The sequence below is a fragment of the Nymphalis io genome, chromosome Z (genome assembly GCF_905147045.1).
Source record: "Nymphalis io chromosome Z, ilAglIoxx1.1, whole genome shotgun sequence".
NCBI classification, from domain to species: domain Eukaryota; kingdom Metazoa; phylum Arthropoda; class Insecta; order Lepidoptera; family Nymphalidae; genus Nymphalis; species Nymphalis io.
In genome coordinates this window covers 2169571-2195704 of record NC_065918.1, presented here as the reverse complement: position 1 = coordinate 2195704, position 26134 = coordinate 2169571, and the positions used below count along the sequence as shown (strand labels likewise).

At 34.1% G+C, this 26134-nt stretch overlaps 2 protein-coding genes across 5 annotated transcripts in view; one reads left to right on the top strand and one right to left on the bottom strand.

Annotated features, from left to right (window-relative positions):
• Positions 1-21481, bottom strand: part of LOC126780367 (E3 ubiquitin-protein ligase MYCBP2) — a 93051-nt gene extending 71570 nt beyond the window's left edge. The window contains exons 1-25 of the mRNA XM_050504814.1: positions 21462-21481; positions 13286-13400; positions 12958-13210; positions 12538-12684; positions 12199-12405; positions 11733-12059; positions 11341-11517; positions 10981-11259; positions 10034-10168; positions 8974-9123; positions 8578-8730; positions 7391-7502; positions 7021-7186; positions 5430-5551; positions 4530-4748; positions 4256-4431; positions 3911-4133; positions 3332-3827; positions 3083-3249; positions 2715-2899; positions 1769-2524; positions 1543-1695; positions 1146-1241; positions 800-1033; positions 292-495 (exon numbers count right to left, since the gene is read on the bottom strand). Of these exons, the coding sequence (XP_050360771.1) occupies positions 292-495; positions 800-1033; positions 1146-1241; positions 1543-1695; positions 1769-2524; positions 2715-2899; positions 3083-3249; positions 3332-3827; positions 3911-4133; positions 4256-4431; positions 4530-4748; positions 5430-5551; positions 7021-7186; positions 7391-7502; positions 8578-8730; positions 8974-9123; positions 10034-10168; positions 10981-11259; positions 11341-11517; positions 11733-12059; positions 12199-12405; positions 12538-12684; positions 12958-13210; positions 13286-13377 (5229 nt within the window). The 5' untranslated portion in view covers positions 13378-13400; positions 21462-21481. The remainder of the gene's footprint in view (positions 1-291; positions 496-799; positions 1034-1145; positions 1242-1542; positions 1696-1768; positions 2525-2714; positions 2900-3082; positions 3250-3331; positions 3828-3910; positions 4134-4255; positions 4432-4529; positions 4749-5429; positions 5552-7020; positions 7187-7390; positions 7503-8577; positions 8731-8973; positions 9124-10033; positions 10169-10980; positions 11260-11340; positions 11518-11732; positions 12060-12198; positions 12406-12537; positions 12685-12957; positions 13211-13285; positions 13401-21461) is intronic.
• Positions 19012-26134, top strand: part of LOC126780369 (triple functional domain protein) — an 84284-nt gene continuing 77161 nt past the window's right edge. For all 4 annotated transcript variants that reach the window (XR_007670487.1, XM_050504816.1, XM_050504815.1 and 1 more), the window contains exons 1-9: positions 19012-19183; positions 20339-20554; positions 20634-20826; positions 21294-21407; positions 21481-21661; positions 23831-24051; positions 24232-24335; positions 25102-25253; positions 25518-25741. Coding sequence is in view for 3 of the 4 variants with exons in the window: in XM_050504816.1 (XP_050360773.1) it covers positions 20373-20554; positions 20634-20826; positions 21294-21407; positions 21481-21661; positions 23831-24051; positions 24232-24335; positions 25102-25253; positions 25518-25741 (1371 nt within the window). In the remaining variant the exon portion in view is untranslated. The remainder of the gene's footprint in view (positions 19184-20338; positions 20555-20633; positions 20827-21293; positions 21408-21480; positions 21662-23830; positions 24052-24231; positions 24336-25101; positions 25254-25517; positions 25742-26134) is intronic.

Here is a 26134-nt window from a genome sequence, read left to right as displayed (position 1 = left end):
TTTTAGCCACTAGACCATATTGGCTTACATATGATAATACCAACAGAGAGGTTCGCATTTCGACAACTACAAACAACATTAATAAAGGATAACACAGGAAATTAGTTTAACAATGGAAACGGACGGAATGAAAAAAAAAGTAATATTTAATATAATTGAGAAAAACAAAGTAATCAAAAGAGAAAAAAGGGAAAACTTAATAACAAATAATACAGCACAGACGTCCGCTTACACTTAGCAATGACAACGATAGAATTCACTCAGTGAAATATACAATTTAAAAGGACTTACGTCATGCAAGAGCTCTAAAGAATAATCGTATTTTCCTGAGCCAACGAATACGCAGGCGCCGGAGAGCGCGACTCCTGGCCTGTCCACGCTGAAGCAGATCGCGTCTGGACTGCCGTTGCCCGTGCTCCACGTCCGCATCGAATTCACGCGCATGAAGCGAGAAGCGGTCACAAGGTGCTTAAGTGTCTTTGACTCGGGGTCTTCCTGCAGGTAACACAATAGGTCGCTTATTATTTTATTCCATTTAACCATCGCATCCTAAGCAGTTGATACGAATTTGTGATACACGATTAAATAAATAAAAAACCGTAAGTATCGTTAAATACACTTTTTACGTGTTGTGCTTTTTTATCAACTAACGCCAACTATAAATGAGAATATAATAATATAATTACAATGTTAATAGATTCTGTAAAAATCTTTCACATATAGAGAAAAAAGAGTTTTTAAAGTCGGTCAATAACGTCATTGTTAACTATACCTTCATCGAATAGACATTAGTTCTCACCTTGTTATACTGCAAAGCACTTAACGACATTTCGGAAATAATGCGTGCCGTCAGCTTGCAGCAATATTCAGCTAGGCGATCCTGCGTCTGTAGCTCCCCATGATCGTGAGCGGGCGCGCATTGCCTATGCGTTATTTGCTGCTTGATAGGGTTCAGTACTACATCCAGCAGTCGAGCTATAACGTCCAGTAGATGCCACTCTAAGTAGCTTGATTTATCGACGTTGCCATGAGCCTGTAATAACAGTTTTAAATAATATCATTTTTAAATTTGTTACGTTGTGTTTATGAAACAGACACAATCAGAATATATATAAAGAAGCAGTTCAATTTTTTATTCGACTTACCTTTTGAGAGCCCTTGGCTCGAGGTGGAACAGGCGGCGGTTTCTGTGCGTGAGAAGAACGCGGTACTGTTGCTGATTTACTAGGTGTATCTTTATTCTGCAAAATGTTTGAAATGTTTTAGAGGATTTTAATAAGACAAAATTTTAAAATTGTTACATATTTTACAGTCGTTTATTTTATGTATTCATTTATTATGATATTTATGATAAAATAAAAAATTTAAATTATACTTAAACTCGATTGACAATATTTCATACAATGTTTTACTTAAAATAAGCGTCATGAAATTTTCATCTTCTTTGCACTAAGTTTTCATGTAATTGAAGTAAATAAAGATTGCAATATTTTTTATTTATTTAACATGTTTAATTGTATGTACATCGTTTTTAAAAATAACCTTGACTTCAGATCTGCGTGACTCCTGGCGAGCTCTTTGACTCTGGGTAAGAGGTACGATGTACTGCAATACATCGCGTAGACTCAGAGAGAGGCACATCGCAGCACAAGTTGCTGTTAACTCACGAATTTGAGCCGGAGGAACGTTGCCTTCCTAAACCAAACGACCATAATTGTTAGCATATAATAACAACTAAGCTAAAAATATCAAAACACATGTTACTTACCCTGACATTGTATAGCATTAAGCAAAGATGGTTCCATTTTAGAATGGGTGTTGGAAAAAACGCGTAAAAACATGCGTTAAATGTCTCATGAGCTTCCTTCAATACGGAGTTAGTCAGCTCAAGAGCAAATTGCACGTAGCATATCCTGTGAGCTTTACTTCGACCTTGTTTTCGAGGTAACGAAGCACACGTAGGCGTTTGGTCAGCCATTACAGTCTGAATGAAACTTCTAGCATCCGCTATAGATTCGAAATACGACATGTAGTCGGGTGAGTTTCTCTTTTTGATACTCTGCGGATAAACCTCTTTGATATAAGATTTAACCAATCTCATTCCAGCTCGCATGATATATACCAACCTCTTCTGATGTTTCATTATCATAAGCTTTTGATAATTAATTGGTATTTGACCGTTTGTATCTAATAAACTATCTTTAAATGTCCTCCAACTCCACTGCAAAAGTGTTATAAGCGATCGGAAACATGATACTGTTACTTTCCTCGACACATTTCTGGAGAGAACAATTACTGGTTCTCCGGGATCCAAATGTCTGATAGGTACCGGATGGTCCGAGGTCGTCAAATTATACAAGAGACTGGGTATTTGACCGGCGTTAACATCAGTGCCATTATTTGATTTCTTCGAAGTTTTAAAATGAAATCCCACGTCGTCGTTAATTACCATCGCCTGACCCGCTGAACCGCAATCTGACGACGGCCCGTTTATTGAAGCGGACACTACATACCATCTCCCGGCCTGTGGATTATTTTATTTATCAGTCAATTGTACAATCGTCCAATCTTTTTTTATAATATCTAGATTATTATTTTGTTTGTGCCAAACCTGTTTTGTACTGAATAAATTTTTTAATAAATTTTATTATGATCGCGATTAAAACACGAATATAATATGTTCAATTTGACATTTTAGTGCACATTCTACTCACCATAACAGGCAGCGGTGATTCGAACATTAAAGGGTATTTGTCTTTTGGAGCACAATCATAGAAAACATCCTCCGTTTCAAAAATAATTTCTCCTTCGCCTTCTTGGTCTCCTCCGTCTGGGCCAATGTCGTATAGTCGAATCTTAGCTGTGTATTCACCTCGACCTCCGTACAACCCAACGCCCCCTGTGCATCAAAATTAAATGTTTCATTTGTTTATCGTAATATAATGAACTGCTATAATATAAATAGAAAGAAATTTTAGTGCTATGGCGATAATAACTGCGCAATTCACAAATTAAATATGCTTACTGGGTATCATGATTATAAATACACTTTTCATGTACACCACAATTAAATAAATCTTACCTAGTTTTATATCGCTATCACACATGAAGCGTATAGCTTCGATTGAATGCCCCGAATAGCCCCAACCGCCACCGTGGTTTTCGAAACGGGTCACAGTGAAGTAGTCATCGATCAATGGTGCCACTGGCAATACAGTATTATCACGTATGCATTCGTCTAGTGGTGACCTTTAAAATATTACAAAACGTGTTTTTATACGAATTTGAATGATTTTAAAGTATGAAAAGTTTAAATATACATAGCTCATACTTGTTGTCGTGTGCGTATGTGAGGGAGTCTAAGGTCCCCAATAAATGTAAAGCAGCATGGAACCTTGTAATCTGAAAACCTGGGCTACATGGTATTGCTAATTCTTGATGAAGAATAGACATATCGGAAAGTACAATGTTCTCCGTTTCTTTATCAGGAATATTGGTAATCCAATCAAATGTTTCTACATGTCGGAAATCTCCCAACCTCTTCATACAGCCGTAATTCGGATACTCGAATTCGGCATTCGAAAATGCTTCGGGATCATTCGAGCAGCATCGCTGTAAATTGTGCGAGTCAAATGCAATTATATTAAAACATTTCATGACTCGCATTTGTGGCTGATAGCACCACAGAACATCGTAAAGAGGGTCGAGACAAGCGAGTGAGTTCACAAAGTCGACTTGTTCGGGTCCAGTCCAAGCAATACACGAACCATCATTTTTGTTTATAGTAACGCACTTGAAAGAATGCTCCGGTCGGTTCGGTAGAATTACTGCAAACAGAGATTATAACAGTTGAACGAGAATTATACGAGTTGGTTAGAGAAATGTAATGCAATTTGAAATTGACACTAACTAATACTGTTGGAGTTTGACGTGATTGTAGAGCTGAAGAGCGTGTCAGTGTTGATGATCGCCTGTGAGACCTGTATGAAGGTCTGGTCGCCGGACGCACTGATCCATACTCCTCGGCAGCCATAACGTGGTCCTATTCTCGGTACACGGCCAGGTGCTGCATACCAGATTGGACTGCGCTCATTTCGCGGTTCATCCTGTCGGGCTCGTCCCAACGATCCTTTCTAATTGTGAAACATATATTTTTTTAAATTTAAGGAACAACAATTTTACATGAATTAACTCTTAATAATATCACTGGGAACGTTGCAGTTTATATTGAATATGTATCTGTGTGAGTACTGACCTGGTAACTTCCAAAGGTGTAGACTTCTCCGTCGCGCGTCAGTACAGCACTGTGATTGCTACCGGCGGCGATGGCGGCCGCGCGAGGCACGCGCACGCGCACGAGACGGTGATGTGTTGATATATCACCCGCACCCAACGCGCCCCATTGGTTCGATCCGAACGTGAATACTTCGCCTGTGTACAGTAATATACGTTATTATTTACTTAAAAGGTGAACATTATATTAACAATAGAACTACTATTATGGTATACTATGTATTTATATCACAAACCATGTTCGGATAGCAGGATGGTATGATGCAGTCCACAGGCTACAGCGAGTATTCGATGTCCACCGGGGACGACTACGCGAGCTGGTGACAGACAGCTCACTTTGACGCCGGCCTCACGTTCTGCCTCTGTGCCTGGTCCCGACCCACTGGGATTCGGTCCAGCTGCTGCAGCCGACGCTGTTGACGGTCCAGGTTCATTGGACTGCTCCTGCTCTTTTTCTGTCGAGTGTCACGTTATTGAATTTTATGCTACATTGTGTTACTTAAAAATATATACTACAGGTTATTGATTACCCCAAAAATACATTTTATCACATTCTTTCACTTTACAATAACAAACAATAAGCACAAAAACTAAACATTTCCAGCTGCATAATTCGCTTCTTGGTAGTCAGCGTTTTGTTCCACTTCGAATATCGAAATAAGCGACTGTATCAGATAAACAAGTCACTTATGTGATATTCAAAGCGGCGCTAAACGTGGTGCTGTTCCGTTTTCTTTCACATACTAAATGTGAGATAAGAAGAGTTCCTCGAGAGTAGCGTATACCCATAAACAAGCTTTAGGGTAGTTGCGTAATCAAGCTTACCGCCAACGCGGACTTGCCATTCCGTGCGGGCTGTCAGCGAGAGTAGGTTTCACTATCAATCGATAACAAAAAAAACTCTTGCCCCGCACACTTTCCACTAGCGCTGGCGGTAAGTGTGACTATGCAACAACCCTTATATGGAATATTTTCTTTTATTTTAAATGACAATCATATTAGATGTCTAGATTTATACAAGTCGGTTAACTGAAAAAAAAATGTTTTGATTATATCTTGAAATGGAAGTGAATAGATTAAATGTTTAGAATGTCGTAACTTTATTAATTATATTTAATTTATAAAATAATATTTACCAATAGATATATTATCTTGGTCCGGTTTCAAAGTTGGAGCGGATGACGTAGAGCCCTCCGAGCACCGCCTGCACACGCCGCACACACTGCATCCACTGTCGCCTTCACCGCAACCGCAACGCCTGCAACATTAAATCAATTGAAATAACGAAAATACGTAAATTCAGCCCCAGATATACTTTAGCCTGAGATTTTAACATTTTTAAATGAATAAATGCCAAGGTAAACGTATTACGAGTATAATATATAATATTATATAATATATATATATTCGATTTTGTTTTGCTTTGTAAAGAAGTAAATAAAGCCTCTGTCTACGCAGGTTTAGTTCACACTGTAAGGTGTATAAAGGTTATATTAACTGTATGCAAATACTCCTATATACCTAAATAGTGCTTTACTAACTGCAAAGTCGCTTATTTATAAATGGCGACTGTGTCGCGCTTTCCTATTTCAAACTAGCGATCGCTTTAGTGCGCTCGGTTCGTTAGCGTCGAATGGTTAGGCTGTAAAAGGTGCAATATTACATGATGATTGAGTTTAGAACACGATTTAAATTTTAGACAGCAATACAATAGTACTTCAGGATTTAACCGGCACAAATATTTTAACAGATAATTAAACTGGCGGAGTCAATTCCCAAGGGAGCCATTGGCGAGACGTCATCAAGGCGGCATCATTTAGAAAAAAGTGATAACTGATTCTAAAACAGTGTATGAAGAGTGCGGATATACTAGTCTTAAATTATCTAGTGTCGTTTCGATAATTAAAGGTGAAAATGAAAAAAAAATGCAATAAAAAAAGATAATTAATTATATGCAAACCATAAAGAGAACGAGGACGATGAAGGCAACATTTTCTTAATATTTTCAATGATAGGCGGACTTATGACTGACGTTAGTTTGCTTTAAGGTATAATTTGAAGCTGATAGCAATTCCGTGGTCACTGTGATACCTGCGAAAATTTATACCACTAATTTTAAGCACGTGTCATATATAACTTTAACGAAACGTTTACTGGCGTTTTCCGAGACTAATATTTTCTGTGTAATTTCGATTGCCTGTGCGCGGGACTCGCGAATGCACACAATACAATATGTAGAAGTGATGCAGGTCTATTCTACCTCCTCGCAGGTCTATTCATATTTAACTTTTTCTTTTTATTATATAAATAATATTGATATATATTTCAATTGTAATGAAGTATTTAAGCAAAAGCAAGACTTCCGTCAGTGATTTCCTAAAGAGAAGACAACGCCTAGGTGAAGTAATTAGCCATTTACTACGGTAAGATTTCTTTACGCGGGTTCTAGGTTCAGAATATTGCCAAAGCTTTGAATTTTATATGAAAGAATTGTAGATAGAAATGAGAGTATATTATTTATTTACAATAAGACGGATGTCGAACAATTAAGCGCTGTGGTCACGTCCATTTTCACATTTTAAAAAATATTGTCAAAGCGATACAAAATATTGCTGTGTTCTGAATTATTATTTGGTTTAGTAGCCGATGTGTTGGTGTTACCTACCATAGACAGGCTGCACAAAGCCCTACAACGACAGAAAAATAGAATACAAGAGATATACTCACTCGCCGGGCACCCTGTTGGGCAGTGTGGCGCAGTGGCATCCGCTTCCAAATCCAGTGCATTCTCGGCAAAGAACGCACACACGGCAGTACTCTACACTCCAAGTATGCTCCTCAGGGCATGGCCTCGCTTCCTCTTTGGTACTCGTGTTTCGACTCGGATAAGGTTCTATAAAAAAATGACATCCACCTGACCAAAACTTGATATAATAGTGCAGGCGTTTGTGTTTTTTTTTGTTACTCTCAATTGCAACCATTTAAGTTAACTACTAGTACTAACACAGTAAGTATGTATCACAGTGAATATATTTTAATTACGATATGATCATTATTGCATTTGTTTACATTTGAAGTTAAATGATTATGTACTTACTCTCTTTTGTGTATCCGAATTCTCTTCCACATTGACCCTTGTTGTTGATACCAAAGGAATATACATCACCAAACTTTGTAAGAGCGATTGCGTGCGCTTTTCCTAATGCGACCTATGAACGAAACAAATAAAATTATTAAGTAAGTATAAAACAATCAAAATATTTAGATACTTCATTTGAAAAACATATAAAGGATTAATTAATAAATACTTCTGTCAATAACATTGATCTGTCATAATAATTAATAAAACCAAGTGTTTCAAATACGAATAACAAAGACGTATTGAATACGATTGATTGATTGTATCTATATACGGATGGCATTTGATCCAAGTATGAATCGAGTAACAAGTCTCTCTGCTTACACACACAAATAGTTAGAGAGTGATAGGATACATTCCATGTTTAAAAAAAAAATAACCAATTTAACAAATTAAAAAGTGAAAAAAAAAATCTTACGAACCATTTTATTATATTATATTAAATTTCCAATTAACTTCGGCCTATACACTTCATTTTAAATATTTATATGTATATAACACTGATAAACAGACTAAAGCATTAGAATTTTTCAATGGAAATTAAATGACAAACAAAATTTTTAAAAACCTTTCTGCTTCGTCAACAACTTTGACCTTGATTGACCTTGTCTATGGTCTATGAGTGGTGGCCATAGACTATAAGAAATATTAACCATTCTTGACATGGACAATGCACCACCAACATTGGTTACTAAAATGCAATGTCCCTTGTACCGAATTGCCTGTAGTTGTCCACCACGTATCAAATGTTGTATAAAATTCGCTAGGCTCGCTTTGGCTTGAAAAGCAGCGAAAGTTTCACCGGCAATTTGGAAATTGAAGTGGATTTGTGTTGTCAATAGCTTATTTTGTATTATAAATAAAGATATATTAATCCAGAATGGTTTGTAGTATATACATAACAGTACTATCTGCAAGTCGCATGAAATATATGTAGCTAAAATTAGTTTACATTATACCATCAATTGGAATTGACATTATTCTTCTGTAGCGCCTACCTCATGACTGATTGTGATTCTAACATATTTTAGTGAGTTTTTCTCACGCGATGGATGACTTGGAGGGGAGCGAAGGTATCTCCAAACATTCGTCCACCTAGTCTAAGCATAGTAAAAGTTAAAGTAAGTAATGTATTGTATGCATACCTGAATGACATTTTCATTTTGCAATCCTGTGACTAGTCCGGACTCATTGCAGTGCTGCGTATCCTTGCCGAACATAAGCAGTTCCCCCTGCCTAGTCACCAGTGCTGTCGAGCCGTAGTTGCATGCTGCGTATACTATATGGTGCCGTTCAGCCTGTACAAATCACCAAATATAATTAATACAAATAACTACATTGCATACTAGAGTAATGGAACTTACAGCTGGAGAATTATACAATTTATAAAATCTTTAATGAACCAACAAGACGCTTATCAAATCTCATAAAATAAATAGCAATAAGCAACAAATACGCCGAGCATTCCTCGATAAATAAAGAATAATTGCGACAGTCGATAGAAGAACATAAAATTTATTCCTCTCTTATTTGATACAGACCCTTAGAATCTTCTTAGGACGCGTCGGTTTGGGTGTTCGTCTTTGTTTAACGGCATCGCCGTCTTCCCCTCGTCGCGCTATGCCCGTAAATAACGCCGATCCATTGTCTAACACTAGAATTGCATGGACACCTTCATGGCCTAAAGCAACCTACAAAGAAAAAGTGTATTGTACTCTTGAATCATCGTCTAATGTTATAAATGGGGAAGTATCTCTCTATCTTTCTATCTATGTTTTTTTATAATCGATTTCGATGAAATTTGGTACGGAATAATTTTTAATCTCAAAAAAGGACATAGGCTACTTAAAAAATTAGATAAAAAAAATTATTTACCCCTCGGGGAGTAAAATAGTATGGATGAATGTTTTGTAGGCTAATCCTTCAATTTTGAAGTTGTCTCTTAATGTACTTCACTTTGTGAGAAATAGAATTTTCATTATTTCCACAATAAGATTTGCTTATGTATTTATATTCATATTAGCAACAACAACGCAGAAACCGCTAAAGATAAAAACGTGATGCATGTAATAGATCAGTATCGAACAAAATGATAAAAATCATAAAAAATATTGCCTCACAGGTGATTAAGGGTCAAAGTCGCTTCTTTTTTATTTCTGAAAGACTATGAAAGAAGTGTAGACCATTGTTCAATTGTGACTCTTTGCTCTGCGCATTATCTTATTACCTGGATGTTTCGGTGCACCGTATTAATTAAAATAATTCTTTTCGAGCAATATACAAATAATACGCGTCAATCAAGTCAGCAGTCCATCGCAAACCACGGAATAAGTGCGACGCGTAAATATTAATAAACAAATAAGCATTATCATTAACATTCATTCATTCATAAATTAGCAGTGTTCCATTATTATGAAAAGCATTTATTATTATAGAAAAACGAAGTATTGATGTTCGCATTAGAATACCTAATTAGCGAGTGATACTTACGCAGACGCACTTGAGCCCACTATAAGTCACAAATTCTTATGATAGAATAAAAGTTAAATTAAGAAACATATTATACATAGTTAAAATGGTGCGTAGTGATTCATGTCTTACCTGAACCACCCTGCACCGTCTCGTGTTAGGAGTGTCGTTTTTGTTGAAGAGCGTCTCTTTCATGAGAGTCCAGCGGCCGGTTTGTGGCGACACAACTTTGTAGCCTAAGCTTGTGCCTTTGCCGGTATAGTACACCTAAACAAGAAAAGCTCTACATCAAAATGTTACCGCTAATTGTTTCTACGTAAGTAATGGTAGGCAGCTGTAAATGCAATCAATATAAGTTTTTATAGAAAAATATTTGTTTGCTACGTTTGGTAGTTAGATCTTCGCAACATCATACATTATATGATATATGTACATTTTTGACTGCCTCGTTGGTCTAGTGGCTTGATGTAAGGCCGCAGATTCGGAGGTCCTGGGTTCAGCCCGGAGTCTGGAAGTTGGAAGTGTGTTCACTCCTGTGCCTCGGAAAGCACGTAAAGCCGTTGGTCCTGCGCCTGAACTCTTACGGGTCGTGTCGGATTGCCGTCCCATCGGATTATGAGAGTTAGGGAATAGTGAGTGCACCTGCGCACACATTTGTGCACTATAATATCTCCTGCGTCGGTGGTTAATCTCTCTTGAGATTGGCCGCCGTGGCCGAAATCAGTCTGGAGGACATTATTATTATTTTTATTACATTAAATGGCTTAATTTGAGTTACATTAATTTCTTTTTTCTCGTTAATCGTCGCCGGAAAATTCTTAAAATAATTTAAACTAACATAAACAATAAAGTTAACCTATCTATTCTATACATATAATAAATCTGTAACTGATCGCTGTCTGTACATGGAAGATATATAAGTAAATCTACTACCGGGGGACTTTATCAACGCAATAGAACCCAAAACAATGATAGTTAGAATTTTTGTCTGCTTAAACACGTATTATACAAAAACACGGGCACGGGGCGTTTTATAGATTAAATTTGCATAAGCACACAATCATAAACAAAAGACCTACCTTTCCCGAAGTCGTCGTTAACAAGCCAAAATCCTGACCGCTGGAGATACTCAATAATGGATCATCATCATTATCGTCTAACTGCAACGCAACAGGTGAGTCCAAGTCGATCAAGCGTCTCGATAGGCCGTCATCAAAAGCGGGTCGTCCCAGGACTAGAATGCGTCGTCTCAATAAGTGGACACTGAATTCTCGCCTCGCTGTCAATATATACCTTCCGCCTTTAACGCGCTCCGTTGCTGTTGCCTCGGCGTCATACAGTTTTATTGTGAGATGGTCCTGTATATAATTCAATATATAAATAAGATAACTTCCACTTTTTTTCTTAAGTTCCATGTATTACAATGAACAAAAACTTACATGATTGGTAAGAAGGATTAAGCCTAGCAGATTACCGTCGGTAAACACCGCCGATTTTGGCTCAATGGGTCCTGGTTGTCCTGGATCTAATCGCAACACGCACTTTGCTTCTAGCGAATCTTTATCTACTTCATGCACTTCGCATTTTTTCCTGCCAATTCTCACATACAATTTGTTCTGTCAACAAGGTTAGATAAGTGTAAAAATTTTGTTGTTGCCTGTGGATTTTTAGATACCTTAATATATTACAACTTTTCTAAATTAAAGGGATGATTTTTCAGTCGAAGAATTTGTCAATTTTTATATACACAAACTGTCAAAAATAAATCTTTAAAATCATTGTAGTGGCTATTTGCCTTTAATTAAATAAATAAAAATATTTTCAAACTAACCCGACAATATCCAAGCCAACCATGACGATCACTAGCAAAAAAGTCAGATTTATACAAATACACGTGTTGCCTTATAGTGCTGCCATATCCTGAGCCGATTTTCAATAGCCCTTTTGATGTGAAAACATACAAGAAACAACCATCGGACACCAGAGATCGGACTACAAGCTCTCCAAAGCCAGCAGTTAATTGAGATGGTAAATCCACTGGGAAACTAGTCACTAGAGACTTATGAGGTACTCCAAAATTTAACCACAAATTACGAGATGGAGGTCCAATAATTACAGACTGTACACTTCGTTGTAGAATTGTCAAGTTTGTTGGTATCTAAAAATTTTAGGATGCTGTTAATATTTACTGTATCACTAACAATGCATATAAAAACATTCAATGATTATTTCAGTAAATAGTAAGTAATTATAACTATATCCATACAAAATGCTATTAAATATCTCATGTACTAAACCTGTATATATTGCTCAGTAAGCGGAGTTGAAGTCATAATTAAAGATGTGACCGCTCCAAGCACAAGATCAGCCTCACCACGAGCTACTGCTAGTGCTATGAGGCATGAACTACTAAGTGAAGTTAGGGATGTAGGGGCCTCGGTACGCCCTGTAGGCCCACTTCCACTCGCAACTTCTACCAGCATGCTATGCAGATTTGACATTATCTGCACAGATTATTATACAATTCTATTTTTAAACGGTATCAGTAATTAATATTAATTGATGGAGATAATAAATACAAAAATTTCAAAATATAGAACATATTTACAAACAGGAAAATAAAATAACTGAAATACCTCATGAGGTTCATGTGCAAGATCTTCAGGTGCATGCCCTTGTAGAACATCCAGTAAAGCCTTAAGCGAATATTCACAAAACTGTGCATCTGTGAACCGGGACTGAGAAATAAGAGCAAAAACCGTACGTAATCCAATACCTGTGACCTGAAACAACAAATTTATATTAAACTGACATACAATTCATTAATATCTACTATTGAATCTATCTACTTCTTGAATCTCCTATGTTAAAGCTCAAACTATAAAAATTCTATTTAAAAATGGGTTTGAAGCAACATAATGTGTTGTAGATTGTTAAAAGAAATCTATCATAACTTTAGAGCAAATTTAGTTGATTATTAAAGGTTAAGATACACTTTACATAAGAATACATAATGTAAGTTATAAGAGTGTGTATTATTTTCTATGTTAAATTACCTTCGGCAATTTAGCAAGGACGGGTGGAGGACTGGCTTCATCACTGTCACTGTCATCTGAAAAGTCCACTGCTGCAGCTTCAAGTTGGCGACAGCGAGTTAAAATACTTGCACGCACGGTAGCAAATACAGAAAAGCATGATGGATTGGGCAGTAGAATAGGTGCATAACAAAGTGCCAGAACATGTGATCCTTTGAGTCTCCTTAATCTATCTTTTTTGTTAAACTTTTTGTGTGGCTTTTTGTCAATCCTTCTAACAAAAAGCAAATATGTAACAATCACATTAAAATAAATTAAAAAAATATTTTAGTAAAATATATTTTTTTACCTGGTTCCTGTCCAACAAAGAGCCTTAAAATATTTTCGATAATTCTCTGAATCCATACATTTTAATTCAGGTGCTTTAATTTTCAAATCCATTATGAACGTTTTGAAATTTATTCCTGAAAATTATCAGTCAAGTTGCTTTTTATAAGTGACTAAGAACCATATTGAGGGAGTCATTTATAAACTCAAAATTCGCTATATTTATTAACTTTCGCATTAGCCATCAATAAAAATGCAGTGTAATACGTAAATCTGTGTATAATTATTGGCATTGCAAGTTAGTTTACGAAAACATGTACCTACGACGAGAAATTCTTCACAAGTGCAATGGCCTATCTCCAATCAATAAGTAATCAATACATGACAAAGACTCCCATCATATACAGAATAAAGCAAATCGCACCAGCTTTTACCTATTTTAATTAACAATTTAAGTTAACATCACATCTAATAATAGTGAAATGACTTCACTTATTAAATATTTAATAAAGAGTTATAAAAATCACTACATATTTGAAAACCAAATAAGAACTGTCGAAGACAATAAAAATAATACTAAACCAAGCTTAATAATACCTTTAACCGAAACAACCACATAATGCCTTTTTATAATATTTTTATTTCACAGCACAAAATTTAAAATCTCATCTGCAGTATAAGTTCGGTTCCGACTAGGAGTTGGACGTCAAAAGATCAATAAATATTCCCCGCGCCCTTCACCCCTTGTTGACCGAAAACCGGTAATTTTTAAGTTCATTTTAATTGCTTGAAAAATCATAATTAGTTGTATAAATATAAAATATATATTAAACAAAATATTTAAGAAAATACAAAAAAAAAATTAATCAAACAAATATACTCTAGCAAATATGTTTAAACATAGATTATAAAGTGCAGACGGCATATCGTAAGTAAAAAAGGGAAATTAATACAAAATAAATATGCTTACAATTTTCATTTTTATTTTAACGTATAATATCTTTCCCATACCAAATTGCGTTTGATCTATCATTATTTAAAAATAAATAATATCATTGAGAAGTTTATAATTTAATAGTTGAATCTTTCGTACCTGAGAAAACCATAAGGAAACATCTCATTTTAATAACTACGAGTACACGGAGATATATCCCTAGATTTAAAAAAATCAACAATCATGACTGTTAAAAAAAATATCGACTGTTACTTCGCTAATTGCTTGATTCACTCACATCGCAGAACTACATATCATAATGACAAACATAAATATATTGAAATATAAATCGTACTAGATTACTGAATAAATAAGACAGTTATTCAATAATAAAATAAACAATTTCCTATTTTTCAAATGAAGTGCCATGTTTATGTTAACAAGAGTATAGTATCTACCGGCTACCTACCGCGTAAAATACTTGTACCTTCTGTCTATTTTTTTGGTTAATCTATGCCAAAAATGCACTGATTGGTTGATCTGCGTAATACGCATAGGTGACAAATACTTGCCTTCTTTCTTTTTCATACTAGTAAATACGCCATCTCTTTCAAAGAACATGGCAATGTAGGGAAATGTTAGATTTCTTCATTCTTGCAAAACCATGTGTGTGTACTGTCGCGGAATATTTTTTGTTTGTTTTTTTAGGGTAAAATAAATTAATAGTTTTTAAAATCATTAGATTTAAAAGGATTTTAGAAAAAAAGTATCCGCTGGAGCTGGTGTTGCCGTAGTTTGTGTTTGTAAGATGAACTCATAAAAATACATAACGCTTTTCGGTGCAAATAACAAAACAGTGATTTTAATAACTTTTAGAATAAAATAGGGCACAATAAAAGTAATTTTATTTTTTGACGAAATTTGTCACATAATATATTTAGATAAGTATCTAAGTATAAATAGCATATTAGAGCCTTACATATGAAATTAGCGTTTTGTCGTACTGTCTACTTTGATTTGAAATATCTCCTCTTTGGTTTAGAATTCCAAATTAAATTTTATAAATTCATTTAGCTGGTACATTTGAGTTTTGGAAACAGTCATTCATTTGTTTTTTCCTCATTATTTTTTTCTTTGGCGTCGCTTATTACCGCACAATGGAAAACAAGAAATATCGGTATATTGAAAATGAAGAATTTAAGGCTATTGTGGAAGTGGATCCATCACAAAGCACTTAAGAGATAGCAGCAGGCTTCGGGGTAAGTGATAAAACTGTATTAATCCACTTGAAGCAAATCGGGAAAGTAAAAAAACTTGAACGAGGTACCCACCTCATGAATTGAGTGAATCGAACTTGCAAACACGCGTCGACTACTGTGTTACTTTGCTCAATCGACACAATAACGAAGGGATTTTAAATCAAATCATTACTTGTGATGAAAAGGGGATACTGTACGATAATCGGAAGCGCTCGTCGCAATGGCTGAACCCTGGAGACCCAAATCCTGCCCTAAACGAAAATTTACTCAGAAAAAGTTATTTGTGCGTGTTTGGTGGACTAGCGCCGGTGTCGTTCACTACAGCTTTCTAAAATCTGGCCAAACGATTACGGCAGATATCTATTGTCAGCAACTGCAAACCATGAAGGAAGAACTAGCTGCTAAACAACCGAGATTGGAAGGAAGAACTAACTGCAGTGGCCTAGAGCGATTGCGCTCTAAGCCACTGCAGCTAAACGACAACGCAAAACCACACACTGCACAACAAACAACCACTAGGTTAGATGAGCTACAAATGGAATGTCTGCGACATCCACCGTACTCCCCGGACCTTGCTCCAACAGATTACCATTTGTTACGGAATTTCGACAACATCTTACAAGGAAAAAAATTCAACTGCGATGTGGCAGTCCAAACCGCTTTTAAAGAGTTTATTGATTCTCGCCCCCATATTTTTTTAGTAAAGGGATCAATGAACTACCTATGAGATGGTAAAAGTGCATGGATAACAACGGTGCATACTTTGATTAATTAAATATATTTTGCAAAAAAAAAGACTATATTCCTCCCGTACAAAACGCCGATTTCGTATGTAAGGACCTAATAACACAATTTTAAGGTTTTTGACAGCTGAGTATTGTTAAGTTCTGTTGAAAGGGTGAGTGAGCTATTCGTAGACAGAGAAACTAATAGACCAAGGGGCCGTGAAACCGCGATTGAGACAGAGATAGTTTGTCAACGTGTGCGTATAATATTGCCATAGTAACTGCATTCTGGATTAGCATTCTTCTCAAATGTTGAAATCTAAAATATGCAAGTAAATTATTAATAAAGAATGCTAATAGGTTGCCAAATATATATATATATTATTAAGTATTAACAAAATGTCTAAAATCCCTTTAAATCTAATGATTTTAAAAACTATTACTTTATTTTACCCTAAAAAAACAAACAAAAAATACACACACATATGGTTTTGCAAGAATGAAGAAATCTAACATTTCCCTACGTTGCCATGTTCTTTGAAGAGATGGCGTATTTACTAGTATGAAAAAGAAAGAAGGCAAGTATTTGTCACCTATGCGTATTACGCAGATCAACCAATCAGTGCATTTTTGGCATAGATTAACCAAAAAAATAGACAGAAGGTACAAGTATTTTACGCGGTAGGTAGCCGGTAGATACTATACTCTTGTTAACATAAACATGGCACTTCATTTGAAAAATAGGAAATTGTTTATTTTATTATTGAATAACTGTCTTATTTATTCAGTAATCTAGTACGATTTATATTTCAATATATTTATGTTTGTCATTACGATATATATATATATATTTATTATGAGGATTGATATTCTAAGTTAACCTCTTGACTCGTAATGTAATAATATTATAAATTCAAGAAGAATTTTAAATAATGTTATTATTAGGTAAATAGGACAAAGAATAAATTAAAATAACATATTTATATATAACGAAGCACTTTATACTATTATTGGATTCTGTATTTATTTGTTTACATTGTCGATGAATCGATATATTTTTTTTTTTAATATCGGAATATTTTTTTAACTGACGCTGGCATCACTGACTTGATAAATAATTATAGGTTATAAATGATGTAAACTGAAAAATCATATTATCTTCAGAATTTTAATGCGATATAAGGTTCTGTCATGCTATGGCATAAATAATCATCACTGAGAAACTATATTTAGAGACAAAACCGTCGTACTTACGCGTGAAAACACACGCCGGCAATTTTATTCTTGCTATCGCTGTAACATGAAATAATACGATAATGCACCATTTTATAGCCTTCGATATGATATAAGGATTATTTCTCTGTCTTTTTTCTGGATCAGAATCGTTTTCTAACATAAAAATAACCAAAAATGAACAATAAGCACAATGAACGCACCAACTGTCAAGTTTGTGTCGCTACCGGAGTAGCCGACCTTGATAAAACTGGTTACGCAAAGGGACTAAAGATTTTATAATTCTATCCCTCTCTAAGCCATTTGTAATATAATTTTCGTTCTCTTTCCTGTGTAAGTGAAAAGGAAATCATCATTGCGTCTAATAGTTTCTCTGTCTATGGAACCAGTATACCTACAGGTAATATGAATATAACATCTTAGTTCCTACGTTGGTGGCGCATTGACTATGTAAGGATTGATTAATATTTGGTTTGTCAATGGTCAATATTAAGAAGAATGCCAGTAAAATATTTATTAAAATTAAACAACTTAAATTTTGTTAGCACAATAACAACAATACCTAAATATTAATAAGGATAATATCAGCCCTATTCTAATTTGTCCCACTGCTGGGCATGCGCTTCTTCTCAGTGTAATAATAGTTTCGCCACACGTGGTGAACAAGTTAGCCAAACTTCACATATTTTCTCAGCTATGTATGTTTTCTCACAACGTTGAAAAATAACTAATTAATAAAAACATATAATAATGTGTGGGCCGTCTGATCGAACATTTGCGGTACAGTCCAATGGTCTCAACACTAAACAATTAAACATTTAAATAAGATATGCCGAAACTCGAAGTTGTTGCCTTGAATGAATGAGTAACTTTTTGAACCAAGTTTCATGTTATAAGTTATTAATGTGATAAGTAAAATAAACGTATTCGTCAATAAAAATAAAATAAATTTAACAACTATTCTGATTGCCTCTACTGGTAACAGGAGGGCTGGTAACAACTGGTACATTTTTATACCTGAGGATTGGCATTGCGATTCAAAGTGAAAATACAGCTAGCATTCTTACATAAATAAGTCTTATATGAAAAAAAAGCGAATAAAATTAGAAATGAAATATTTTCATTTAATTGAATATATTTTTAACGTTTGATACAAAAATAGTACTAACAAATAATTATTTTATTGTTGATGTGTAAATATTGACGTATTTCTCTTTATTATAATTATTCACAATAATACCAAATTCCTATAACAATATGTTCGGAATTAGATACACAATTCTATAATATAATTATACCGTGATCTTTTAATTGATTATCCAATATTAATCACAGGGTATAAAAAATGCCACAAATAAATAAATATATCCTGTAAATAAAATTCTTATTCTATTATGATCATAGGTATATAATAATGTATAATTCAGTTTATGAAATTACTACTTTTATTATTTGATGTTTTAGTAAATAAATATTTAAAGAAAGAGAACGTGTTGATCAAAACATGTTTTATTTATAGAGATTAAGCAAGTCGTTAATATTACCGGTTTTTTAAAGTTTGAACATCCCTGACGCGCCATTGTGGTGGATACTGACTGTAATAGTTGGTGGTTTTTGAGTGTCATAATGACCAGTCTGCGTGTTTTTATTAACTTTTAAGGCACAAATGGATATATTTTTTACATTTGCTTTAGTGAAAATAACAACTGTGACAATAATGTGTGCCGAACCTTTTATACCTGACTAAAAGGCAACTTTGAGTCACCACGGTTAGTTCAAATTGATGGCTGTCTGAGGTTATTTGTTATGACATGTAGTTATATATCTACAACAATTATTTGTCATCGGCGTTTATTAAAACATAATTTATAATGTTCTAATAGTACAAAAATAATGAACGCATTCGTAGCTTGTGTAATTTCTACAAAGTTCCTGTTTTGGTATTGTCGAAGTTACCTACACTGCATACACCCCTTATTCTTTACTTGGCGTTGGTCTTACGCTTTGTAAAGCAACCAAACGAACACAACTTCAATTCAATGAAAAATAATTAATGCGCATCAGTCACTTTTGTTTTCTATTAACTTGAATATAAATTAAGTAGTTTTTAAAATTAAGTAGTTTGTAAGTTTAGTTATCTTTATTATAAATCATTTTTTAACTTATCTACTAAAAATTCGACGAATTAAAAAAATGTAGATTAACTAAATTTATTAGCAAAATTGTGATCAAATAATAAACACTTGTTTAAAAAATATCATTTTATGGCTTATTGAATAATAAAATAATGAATTTTAAATTAAGAGGGTAACATAATGGATAAATTATTAATTAATTTTTTTGTAAATTATTATAAAATGTGAATTTTGTGTATAAACTACTCACTTCCAATGCTACAAGGTAATATAGTCCAATCTAATAACCTTTAACTTCTTTAAAAATATAATTTATATTTTAATTGGTGAAATCTAGTACTCTTCTTGCTTTGAATGAAAAATAATAATAATTTGTTTTAAGAATATTTAAGTAACGATGAAAGTAAAATTTTTTGCAATTAAAAAATGTAAAGTTAATGTAAAAAAATTCATGTAAAAGCTTTGACATTTTCTCTATGATATATAATTATTTTTGTACCATTCATGTGTACATTTAAATAGTAGTGTAGTTTTTGTTCCTTTTATTTGGCATAACTTGTAACTTTACAAGTAAAAAGAACTTATAAAAGTATATTTAAATATACAGCTGCATGACTTGCTGGAGTATTATACAAATTATTTATTTTATTATAAGAGACTTTGCATTGTTTAAGGTTTTTTAATATATTTTGTAAAGGACAACTACAAAATAACTGTTATTGAGAATAAATCTATAGTAATATTTATTTTATAATTTATGTTATTAAATAACTATTTTTAATCTACTAGGCTCGTTTTAATAAATTCGTGAAGAGGGCCAGTGATGGAGGTCGGGGCGCGAGCCTTAGACGTGTTGCCCCTCCTTCAGGAGCGGGTAGCCTCGCTCACTGGCGGCCGGGATCGTCGCGGAGGACCTATTATTTGGTTTCCTGCAAATTCGAGACGCGATCGCGTCGCTCCAGATGACTACCGACGTTTGCTACATTATCTTATCAGTATACCTAGGTAGTACAATTATATACTACATATTTGGGATAATCTAGAGAGTGACAAAACTTAAATTGTATGTTTTGTTTATTTTTAGTGATCCAGCTAGATCTCATGGATTTACAATTCTAATTGACATGAGAGGTTCAGCATGGGCTGCTATAAAGCCAATATTGAAAATATTGCAGGAGCATTTCTCTTCATCCGTCCACCAGGCATTGGTTGTCAAACCTGACAACTTCTGGCAAAAGCAACGCACAACAATAGGAGCACATAAGTACAAGTTTGAGGTAATATTTTATCTTTAGTAAACAAATGAATAATTGTGCTGACTGACAAGAATGAGGTTTAGAGTTTGTAATATTTGAATAGAATAACTATCAAAATAAACTCTACTGTCTATTAATAAGTGTCATTGTAATTTGACGCTAAAGAGATGACATATACATTCCATTTTATTTTTGTTGTAATAAAACATCTTCCTTTGATTATGACACATGCAATCCCAATCCAATCTCAGTCTGACTAGTGTAGTCTCACCCAATCTCAGTATAACTAAATATTTAAACATCAAATATGGTTATAAATGTAGAGTTATATTTATGTAAACGGAGACATTTAAATCTAAGAATTTAAAAGAAAATAAATATACTTTGATTACAGTGAAAAACACATATTGTTATTTGGTTTGACACGACCCATACAATATTTATATATAGCACAAGTATATGTATTTAAATATGAGATTTTATTTCAGACAACAATGATTAGCTTAGAGGCACTACCCAAAGTTATAGATAGTTCACAACTAACACCAGATTTAGATGGTACTCTTCAATATGACCATGCACAATGGATAGATCTGAGACTAGTAAGTGTATCAAAGATTAATTGTTTGATGATTTTGCAATTTATTTAAACATACCTATAATGATTTAATTTAGGCTTTAGAAGAGTTGATGTGGCAAGCGGGTGAACTCCTTGACCGACTCGATGATTTACAAGAAGATGTAGCACGGGCAGATTTTGCTGACGATGTGACTGGCGCTCGACGAGCCATAGATGCGCATGCTGACATCAACAAGAGACTGGCCAAAGTACCTGTTGACGAACTAGAAGCACAGGGTTAGTTATCTTATAAGTACCTGGCAGATGATGAAATATGATACCCTACTTATATACTTTTTATGTTCAATAGCTTACCCCTAAAAGTACATAATAACAACGACCGAGAATCGTAATTTACGACTTTCAAATATAAGTACAGCCAAATCGGGTTGAACATGTTTTTGAATTTTTTGTAGCGCACTATCAACAGATAAATAGATTTAAAAAAAAAAATTATTCTTATAGTAGTTAAGTAGGTACTAAAATTATAAATTTTAAATGTAATTTTTAATCATGAATTTCTTCAACTACAGATATTTCGTAATCATCCTCATCCTCGCTTTCATTCGATAAATCATTTATGTTAATGATATTTCACTCTGATATTGTGTCTAAAGCCTCGTCTACAGAGACTGGAGTCTCTTCAGGACAGCCTGAAATTTCTTTCCCTCTTCAATAGACTGTCGACAAACATTTGACCATTCTTCTGCAGTTATGGCATTACATTTTACATTAGCTATCATTATAGCATTCACATTCGCTGTGTCAACTTCTTTTGCGACGTAAGGCTTCACTTTCCTTCATATATTTCATTGTGAACTTTATTAGAAAAGAACAATAAACAAAATGACACTTATAATGCTACTTACGCGAGGCACGTGATTGTTAGGCCAAACTCGATTATTCCGGTTTTAGTTACTATAGTACGTATTACAATAATGTCCTCCAGACCGATTTCGGCCATGGCGACTAATCTCAAGAGAGATTAGTCAACTGCGCAGGACATATTGTACACAGTAGCACAGCTGCACTCTCTATTCCCTAACTCTCATAATCCGATGGGACGACAATTATTATATAATTAGCTTGTTGGTAACGTGTTCGCGTTTGTAGTAGGTATTTCACTACTATAAACGCGAACACGTGTCCAAGCTGACTTATATGTAAGTAACTAGTTTATTAGAAATGTGCAAATAAGAATATTTAAAGCTATATTATAAATAATATCAATCATATATTTTAAATAATTTGTTCAAGGTATTTAGTGCAAAATTCATTACTTTTTATAAATCTGCTTAATGCATTCATGAAAACGGATATAAAGTTTATTAATTGTTATGATAGGAATTATATCGCTACACGCTTGGATGACTTTCAACTGCTAAAGTGGTAAAAAGAGTTAGTCCATACAAACTGACGGCAAGAACGTTGCACGAAGGTCCATTTCGTGGTTTGTGTGATATGGTTATACAAATTCAGCTCGCCCTGTGAACGTTATAAAGACCGCGATCGCATGATGAGTTTCCTGCGTTCGATATATTGTGTATTGGCGCGTGGAGTTTACTGTGAAATGTTGCAAGCGATTGTTTCATAATCATAATATATCGAAATATGTCGGCATATAGTCATGTGCTTTGATTGTTTGCGATGTTCCGACGCCAGGGGTACGATATTTTACTATTACGATATTTATCAAATTAGAATACATTTCATGGTAAATAGCACCTCAATTTTCATATTAATTTATAATAAGCTATAATTATTTTTAATTACATACATCACGTTTGTATAATTACGACCACATGTAGTTATAATTAGCACATTTTTTTTATTGCAACTTGACCTTATTTCTTAAACAAAAAACGATTGGTTTAATTTACGCTTTATAAATATTAATTTATTTCCTACATTCTATCCACTGACATAGTCATTGTCGTTGCATTTTAACGAAAGAAATATCATATGTTATATTTTTCGTGTCGTTTATAATATGTATTTATTAATACTTATATAAACATATAAAACTTCATACATTACGGACTATTATAAAATAATGTTAAATAAAACGTATTAGAAAGTTACGCCGCAATATAAGCGAATTAACAAAAATCAGTAAAAAAGAAATGTTGCCTCGAAGTGATTCTAGTAATGTTATCGTAAATTATAATAAACAAACGATATATATTGCTTTTGAGAAGTCCATAATATACATTTGAATATTGTAGCTAGATTATTTTATAAGCAGAAAGGTTCGTTAAGTTCTGATCTACAAATATACTCTCGAAATATTGAGCGTTACTCATACTCAAATAATATATAGTTACTTTTAAATTTTGAATTTATTTTGATATCAGAAGAAAGATAATAGTTCTGTATACAATTTGAGTGTCAATTTGCATTTTGCAGGCGAACGAGTAGTGCAGCGACTGGAAACGGCGGCGGCAGCGTGTGCCGAAGCAAGCGGTGCTGCTGAGGCTGCATTTCACTGCGGCTCTCCTGCTGCTCTTCGCGCGCAACTGTCCGCCGTGCGATCAGCACATGCGCATGCGCACAAACTATGGCAACACAAGAAGATGCAGCTTGATCAATGTTTTCAATTAAGACTTTTCGAACAAGATTGCGAAAAGGTGATAATTATATTTAAGTACACAAAACCTAAAAAGTAAACACCTTTAACTCAAACGTCAGTAACATACATTGAAATTAAACAAAATGATTGAATACAATTATTTTTATTAATTCCTTAGCTATACTTTAATATAAAGTTTTACACATTCTATTTTTCATTTGTAATGAACACTAACCAGATGCTGGAGTGGATAGTCAATCATCGTACGGCATTTCTGGCAACATACGTCGAAATCGGTCGTTCCTGTGCTGCAGCTAAACGCCTTCAGGAGGAGCATGCGAGGTAATTTAAACAAAGCTAAAATTTATTATACTCACTTTCACTTTCCGCATACCTTTCTTTACGTAGTAATTATGTAAATTAGTACATTCAAAATTTTAAAACACCGAAAAATTATTACTTATTTAGTTTAATTGAGAATAAAATTCAGTATTATTGCGACGGTATTACTGGGAATATGAAATGATTATGTTGAAGGCCAACGAGTTAATAACTTGAGAAATCTGACAATGCATTTGTAATAATAATTGCATTCTATTACAGTATGTATAGGATTAATTATTAGTGAAATCGAGTTTCATTTATAATAGTACTAATACTGTTATAATCGTATAAGTAAATTCTTACATTGTGGTAGAACTAAAATATCATATTATCAATTGATAAATATTGCTTGCTTTTTGTTTTTTTGTAACGCTAAATGGGTATATCTAGAATTTGTTGATGTTTCATTAAAATTTACATTTTTCTTTATTTCATTTATTTTATTTTAAATAAAGTTATTAAGAATTTCCAGAAATGATTTCTATAAAGAAACAAAAGTCCGACACATTAACGTTTATATTATTTTCATGGAGTCATTTTAAGATCCACATAGTATTTTGTGATCCAACAAGATATTTTATTGTCTTTATAAAAAAAAATATTTTTAATTGTAAGTATGGTTGCGTGTCGATATCTTCTACATTTATTTTTTAAAGATTGTCTCGTCGGTATCAATAAAGTTTCTCATAATATCAGTTTTAAAATATCTTATTAATTTGTATAGGTTCGCAGCGGCGTGTACGGGCGGCGGGCGGCCTAGCGTCGCTCGGGTTACTGCTGCCGCACGTCGTCTTGCAGACAAAAGGCATTATGCTGAACCGCAGATTACAGCGCTTGCGCATCGCCTCGAACGAGCGTATAAGCAACTTTCAGCAGGTTCACAATATTTTTTAATTTTTTTACAATAACATTTTATCACTTGATTTATGACCTATGTTGTTATTTTATTATGTTATGTTATTAAAAATTTTGTGTCATTTATTATAATTAAAACATTTAGGACTTCATACACCTATAAAAGCTATGCCATACTTTGTTAATACATCTTCATTAAAAATACTTGAAGTATAAATATCATAAAAACGCGTATGATACGCATATTGTTTTTTTTAGTATTCACTTTGCATAATTTGTATGTAGGTCTAGAGGAACGTTCGGCAGTACTATCTCTATCGGTGGTATTCCACCACAAGGCGGAGGCGTACGCGGGCGCTGTGGGTGGATGGGGCGCACAGTGCGCAGTGGCGCTACAGCTGGCGGCGGGCGGGCCTGGCGCGCCCCCTTGCTCTGACCCGCGCGCACTCGAACAACACGCGCAGCGACACAGACAGCTATATGAGCACATGTGCCAAGCTTACACTGAAGTGAGTCGAAGCGGATCTTACCCTTATTAACGATATATGCGTGAGCTACAAACTAATTTAATTTAATAAGAATAACATACGTAATGTGTTCACCTACATTAACATTACCATTTTATATGTCCGTGTCAAATTTCGATATCTATATTTGCTATATAACCCGTAAGACAAAACAACAAGAAGTAATTATATAGTAAACGAGACAGTTACCTCTTACAATAATATATATTCAACAAAAATATTTAAAAATTGCTTTTTTCCATCCAAAAACTTAATGAATATATTGTCTTATTTACGTAAATACATATGCAACTCACCATATGAAAGTTGCCGTGATGGTTTAGAAGTCCAAATTCTGACAAGTATTTATATACTAAGGTCCCAGATTGTTTGAAT